Source organism: Marmota marmota, unplaced genomic scaffold (assembly GCF_001458135.2).
Source record: "Marmota marmota marmota unplaced genomic scaffold, marMar, whole genome shotgun sequence".
In the NCBI taxonomy this organism is placed as follows: domain Eukaryota; kingdom Metazoa; phylum Chordata; class Mammalia; order Rodentia; family Sciuridae; genus Marmota; species Marmota marmota.
Genome location: NW_026000130.1, coordinates 990,510 through 997,772, shown reverse-complemented (window position 1 = coordinate 997,772; position 7,263 = coordinate 990,510). Strand labels below are relative to the sequence as shown.

General features: G+C 47.3%; 1 protein-coding gene across 1 annotated transcript in view; it reads right to left on the bottom strand.

Moving 5' to 3' along the window:
- CUNH22orf31 (chromosome unknown C22orf31 homolog) overlaps positions 1 to 7,224 on the bottom strand; it is a 10,819-nt gene extending 3,595 nt beyond the window's left edge. Inside the window, exons 1-3 of the mRNA XM_048784880.1 lie at positions 7,145 to 7,224; positions 6,222 to 6,407; positions 2,013 to 2,109 (exon numbers count right to left, since the gene is read on the bottom strand). Coding sequence (XP_048640837.1) covers positions 2,013 to 2,109; positions 6,222 to 6,407; positions 7,145 to 7,224 — 363 coding nt within the window. The remainder of the gene's footprint in view (positions 1 to 2,012; positions 2,110 to 6,221; positions 6,408 to 7,144) is intronic.
- Between the last annotated feature and the right edge of the window lie 39 nt (positions 7,225 to 7,263).

Sequence of the window (7,263 nt, the reverse complement as noted above, 5' to 3'; positions counted from 1 at the left end):
CCCCCCCCCCCCCCACAGAATGGCCTGGGTGGAGAGCCTGAAGCATGCTGTGCATGAAACGTTGTCAAATACGCAGACCAGATTGGTGGATATGGGTAGTGAGATGATGTACCCTTACATGTGCAAAAGTGCCTTTCTCCGTGCACATAAAGAAGGTACTGTTAAGTTCTCAGAATAGCTGCCAACATTAGGGACCAGAAATGAAAGAACACGTTCCTGCAGCCTTGGGCACCTCTCCCTGTGTGTCTCTCCCAGGGAGACTACAGGGTTTCTGGAATGTGGTATTATTTTACATCCCATGGCAAATGCAGTAATTAGAGCTGTTAGCAGTGTCAAGGGCTTGAAAGGAGAACAAAGACGCCTCTTCCTGGGAACTCTTAGGCAATGCCTTGCTCCTTATCAGGTGTTGGCCCTGTTGGTGGTTTTCATTTTTCATACGCAAAATGCCAAAGGAGGCTCCCTCCCAAAGGGGAGGAGAGTGAAATGATGGAAAAACAGAGTATGGGCCTGGCAGGGACTCCTGGAATTGCATGTGTTGCCTGTTTGAATTTTTGAAGTGTTGTCCCTGGAGGGAATCAAAGCCTTACAGGCAGACCGCACCGTAGGCTGCGGTGGATCCACCTCCAGGCCGACAGCATCTGGACCCACAGACACTTGGGAGGACAATGGTGCCCATTCAGTGGCGAGCCCTGGCCTCATCTCCCAAGAGGTGGGTCAGTTTTAGAGCAGGGCGTTGGAAAGGGTTTGTCTTTGGGAAGGGTTTGCGAATGTCTGAAGATTGGGCAGGCAAGCATCCTTTCAAAGCCGGGGAATCTTGAAGAGGTGGCACCAGGCTCTTGGGTCTCCTGAAAATGACCATCTGCATTCAGTTGTGCCCAGCAGGGACAGAAGGCAAACATGGAGCCAAAAAGGCACAATTGGAAAAGCTTTTCTATTTCTCTTCTCTCCTGTCTTGAATCTGGCTTTTCCGCACCTCCTCCTCCTTCCCACGACTCCTTGGTCAGTTATATTTACTTTCCTCTTACTCAATGACCAAGGGACACAGCTCTGACTCGGAGCACTTTGAACTTCCTTCTTTTTACACAGAGCTGTTCACCTACATGGCTTCAGACACAGTGTCTTCAAATCTGGTAAGTCCCTCCTTCTGTCTATTCAGTGTAACTTCAATTGACTGTACCCAATCAGGTAGCCTTCACCTTCCTTATAACCAACCTGGGTTCTATTTCTCCTATGTTGACAAAATTCGTATCTATTTAACATTTACTGAAGGCAAAGTGCTGTTCCAGGAGTGTTTCAAGTCATGAAATGCCACCAGAGTACCATGAGCATGGGTCCTCTTGCCATCCCTACATTATAGACAAAGAAATTGAGTTACTCAAGAGCCATGCCCTAGGGCTGGGGATATAGCTCAGTTGGTAGAGTGCTTGCCTTGCATATAAAAGGCCCTGGGTTCAATCCCCAGCACCACCAGGAAAAAAAAAAAAAAAAAAGAAGCAAGAGCCATGCCCCAACCGGGCGTGGTGGCACATGCCTGTCATCCAGCGGCTCAGGAGGCAGAGGCAGAAGGATCACGAGCTCAAAGCCAGCCTCAGCAACTTAGCAAGACCCTAAAGCAACTCAGTGAGATCCTGTCTCTAAATGAAATACAAAATAGGGCTGGGAATGAGGCTCAGTGGCTGAGTGCCCCTGAGTTCTACCTCCAACCACAAAAAAAAAAAAAAGGGCCATGCCCCAGGTCCCATAACTAGTAACCAAAAAAGACTGAACTCAACCAAATTCTACACCGCCCTTCCTCTGAACCAGTCACTACCATGAGGTGTGTCCTCTGGTCAGCGCACCCCTGGGTTTTTAGTTTTAGTCCTATTCTTATCATGAGCCCTTCTCTGGGCTCTGGAGTCACTCTGCCCAAATTGGCATCCCAGATCCATTTTCAATTTTCAACAGGCAAGTAAATCCACATCTTTAAACCTTCATGTACTTCTCTGTGAAATGAGGATAGTAATAGTGCCTACCAAAGAATTACTGTGAAAACAGAGTGGAAAGATCCATGGGAAGCACTTGGCATGACTTCCAGTGCATAGCCAGTACCCAATAAATAATGTCCTTGCCCTAGGATGCAAAAGAAAAAAAAATCACTGCATTTTCTGTCTTTGGGGTGGTGGAGATTAAATTGGAAAACACATCTACAGAGAATAAATAAATAATTTTCTTATAATGTTATTCATACTGTGGCCCATGTGCTCATTTAACACTCTCTAGCCCCTAGATACGATCTTCACTTCAGGTCATTTATATACATCCATGGGGCTTATGAAGCCAAGCAAAAAGCCCATTGAATGTAGGAAATGTTTTGACCTGGCTTGGATATCATAGCAACTCTTTCTTCATGATCCATCTTCACCAAATACGAAATCCTACTAGAATTGGACTTGATTGACCTCACAGAAGTGGTGTATGCATGGGAGCTACATTCCCTGCCTGGTTGTGGAAGTTTTCCAGAATAGTCCATGTTTTATTAAATGGATAGGGAAGCAGGCAGCTGAGGATATGATAAGGAAAGTAGCTAGGCTTTAACAGAGATTGTTCCCTTTAGAATTATAAAGTCAGGCTGGAAAGACTATTTGGTCCAAGGTCCTGAAACTGTGGCGCAAATTTCCATCCTCAGTGCCAATACTTGATCCAGAGAATTTGGGGCTGAGGCGGCAGAGCTTCCATATTGCTGAAAGGCTTGTTCCTCCATCTGATGCTCCTCTAAATCTTTTAAAATTTTATTCTGTTGAGCTTAGTCTAAATAACCTTATTTTCCACCCATCCTTTGGAGCTGTGCTTCCTGACGTATCTAAATCAGAGCTTCTATTGGGAAACATATCTGCCTGTCTTTGATGCTTAGCCAAACTTTTCTCATAATATTTTTAGCTCCTATAATCTTTCTTCTTTCTTTCCTTCCTTCAGTTTCCCTTAGCTTTTATTCTCTTTCTGGAGACTCAGCTAATCAAGAAGAAATTGATTCCATTTATTAATTCTTGTCTTTCCCCTTTATGGCCCTACCCCCCCACACACACACACACAAATTCTAGTGGAATTGTTATTTCTCTTTTCCTCAGAAGATATTTTTATTAACACTCCAGCAGCAAACTTCCACACCCATGTGGGAGTATATCTGAGGTCTGTGATGCAAAGGAGAGAAAAACTTTGGAGAGAGATTTTGAAAAGATTCCTGAACTATGATGCAAATTCGAGGACCAATGATTTAGACCACATGTGCTGAATATGCACCAATCGTGGGCCAAGGATGTGAGATGATCGGGTCCTGTCTGATCCAGGATGTAGATGAGTCCTATTTCTTCATTTCCAACCCAAACATACTCACCTGGAAGCTCCACAGATAGCTCTGGGTCACTGTGTTTAAGTCCAGATTCTTTCTCTTCCCTCATCTCCATCAGAACAACAACAACAACAAAAATGACTGCTTCTTTGGAATTTTCCATCACTAGATGCCTGAGCCAAACCTGGGACAAAGGATCAGTAAGTATTCTGTGCTGAGTCAAACCAGAGTCCAAAGGAAAATCAGGACCATGGATCCTATCTTTATTGAAAGTATTGACATTGGTTTGGAATGTAGTTCCGTGGTGGAGTGCTTGCCTAGGTTGTGTGAGGGAAGGGCGGTTCCATCCCCAGCTCCGGTAGGAAAGAGGGAAAGAAGGAAGGAAGGAAGAGAGGAAGGAAAAGGGAAGGGAAGAAAAGGAAGGAGATGTTAAAAATGTTATCATTCTGTTCATCTTGGATAATCCCCCCCCCTAATGAGGACGGAATCCAAGGGTGCTCTACCACTGAGCCACACCCCTCATACTTCTTTCTTTCTTTTTTGAGACAGGGTCTCACTAAGTTGCCCAAGCTAATTTGGAACTTGTGATCCTCCTGTCTCAGCCGCCAGAGCTGCTAGAATTACAGGTTATGCCACTACATCCAAAGGATTTTTTTTTTTTTTAAATGAGATGAGGTCTCAGTATGTTGCCAGGGCCTGCCCAGCCCCTGAATTCCAAAGTTCAAGCGATCCTCCCTTCTCAACCTCCATAACAGTGGATCTAGAGGAATATATCACCAGGCCCAGCTTCATTGTGGATTTTCTTGGTATTTGTATTTTTTAAAAATATTATATTAAAATGCTGTTTATTAATTTATTAGATGTATAAATATTTATTAAATAATATTTATCATGACTACTGAGGTGTTTTTTACTGTGTTTTTTATTATGTCTCCTTAAATTTTTAGTTTGAGTCCGTATCTCCCTTGTTTCACCATAATCCCAGTCCTGGAGCACTCTCTGTTTGTTGACATTCCTGTAAAGACAGGGAGACATTTTACCATAGTGTTTAAAAAAAGAGACCTGGGGTCTCTCTGCCTAGGTTCAAAGCCCAGCCCCACTACCATGTGAACTTTGGATGCCAAGGACGCTTCCCTTATAAACCTACTGGGGGATTCTATGCAATTTGGCCATAAACACTCCGTACAGTGCTTGGTAAAATGTGTTTGGTATTGTTGTCATTATAACCAGACTCCCCTGACTGGTGCTCTCTAGCCAGTCAGGGTGGCACATGCCTGTAATCCCAGTGGCTTGGGAGGCTGAAGCAGGAGGAGTTCAAAGCCAGCCTCAGCAATTTAGCGAGGCCCTAAGCAACTTAGTGAGACCCTGTCTTTAAATAAAATATTAAAAAAGGCTGGGGGGCTGTGGCTGTGGCTCAGTGGTAGAGTGCTTGCCACTCATGTGTGAGGCACTGGCTTGGATTCTCAGCACTGCATATAAATAAATGATTAAAATAAAGGTCCATCAACAACTAAAAAAATATTTTTAAAAAATGGCTGGGGGTGCTGGGGATGTGGCTCAAGCAGTAGCACGCTTGCCTGGCATGCATGGGGCGCTGGGTTTGATCCTCAACACCACATTAAATAAAAAATAAAGACATTGTGTCCACCTAAAACTAAAAAATAAATATTAAAAAAAAAATGGCTGGGGATGTGGCTCAGTGGTGAAGTACCTCTGGGTTCAACTCTTGGTTCCAAAAACAAAGCAAAACTGTCCTTTCATCAGAAAACATCCCACAACTGGGGTTTCAAAGACACTAGACTGACCCAAACTCCACCAGTTTGTCTCCAGTTCTTAGCAAATCCTGCTCCTTTCAGAGGAGGAAAAGGATCTGACTGCAGAGCTAAACAGGTAAACAAACCAACACCAACATCCTCCTGGTGGCCCAGAGCCTGCAGTCAATGTCCCCACTCTTTCCATGAAATAAAGCTGCTAAACACCCCAGGCATGTGAAGCATTGAAATGAATATCTCGGCTGCTCCCTGTTAGAGGCCGGGACCACATAACTGGGCAAAAGACCTTGAGCCCTTAAGTGCCATGACCTAGACACACTCGGCTGTATTTTTAGCCTCTTGTGCACTGTTTCCATCACCTGTGATGGGCTTTAAACTGGAAAAGAGAAGATGGGGGTGGGGAAGGCTGGAGGGACGCTTCTTAGAGCAGCCAGAGGGGGCAGGAGCTCGCACACTTTCTGAGTTCTGTTGGACACAGGACCAAATTTCATGGGTTGTCGCAACACAGGCTCTATGCTTGGAAGGGCCCTATGCTTGCTTTAATGCTCTGCTGTTACCAAAGTTGGAACAAAGGACCCCGCATTTTAATTTCTCATGGAGCCATGCAAATCATATAGCTGGTCCTGGTTGTACCCAAAGGAGAGGAAGACAAGTCACTGATGGGGGCCGGTGCCAGCCCAGCAGTGGGAGCCTTCCTCCAGGGGAAAGGGCAGTCGAAAGGTACCATCAGGAGGCATGGATGGCCAAATAAACCTTGTTTCTACCTCTTACGTGCCTCTTCCGATTTTCCTCCTCTGACAGGTGGGATGTGGAGGATGTGTCCCTGGGATGGAGTGTGTCTGGGGCGTGGGGCGGGTTCGCATACTCCAATAAGGAGCCCAGAGGATTCTTGAACTAGGAATGACAGGGAAAACAAAAACCTGAACAAGATTTTTCTTGCCGCAGCGTGTGGGTGGAGAGGGACACTGGCTGAGAGGCCTCGTGGGAGGTAGCTGCGCCTTTGGGGTCCAGCCTTGGGAGCGCGGTGTGTGCGAGTGGGACCAAGGTGGTTGCGGGGAACGTGGGTTCTGGGAGTGGGCGACCCGGAGCAGGGGCCGGTGTACGGGATCCCTTGGGGCCGGTACCGCCCAGCCCCTGGGCGCTTCGAGTCTGCACAGGAGAATAAATGTTCCCGCCGCCGCGCGGGGAGCAGGTCTGCACTTGCAAGTCCGGGACCAGGGACTTGAAAGCGCCGGGCGCGCGGCCTGGACCTGTCCCACGGGGCGTCGCCGTGGCGTTTTAGGAGGGAGCGATAGGAAAATCCCCTTCGCCTGGGGGAGTGCGGGGGAGGAAACAGGCCTACCACCGAACTGGGTGCGGCTGGGGAAGACCTTAGGGGGCAAAGGGCCTGCCACGCAGGGGCTAAGAGTTTAAGAAAAGCACGAGCCCTCTGTGCCCTAGTGTCTCAATCTGCAAAATAAGCAGCACGGTCCCATCCACTTTTGGACTCTGCTTTGGGTGATTTACTTGCTTTCTATTTTGCAAATGGCAGAGGCTCAGGTCAGGAAACTTGCCCTAATTGACATAGTGCGTGATAGGATTTTGATCCAGAGCTCACTATGCCGCCTCCTTTGTAGCTAGACTTGACTTGGAGAAAGAAACTCCACATTTACCGAGTCCCTACTGGGCGTGCATGAATGTTTGCATGCATTATCTCATTTAGTACAATCACTTTGGGGAGTAGTTGCTTATCATCACTCCCATTAAACAGAAAAGAAAATTTGAGATGAGAGTTATATTTCCTTCACGCCTGTCCAAGATCTTACAGGTGACTGAGTCAAACATCACAGGCTGACTCCAAAGCACCCTTTAGTTAACCACTACGATAAGCCAAGCAGGAGAAAGAGGTTTGCAAACTGCCGTTCTGATTATTACCGCTGTGGTTGATCCCGCGTGGGTCACGACCCGAGTGAGGGTGGAGCAGGGATCTCAGAGCGCCCGACCCGCTTCAGCCGGGTCAAACATCCTCTAGGGGACTCAGAGGCAGGGCCCTGACCCCGCCCCTCACCTCCCGGCCCCACCCCTTGGTCGGTCAAACAGGTTGCACGGTGGGGCGGGTCCAGGTGAAGAAAGGTGGGCTTGGCCCATAGTGTGAGTGGCAGGCGCGGGGCGGGACGTGCGTGCGCC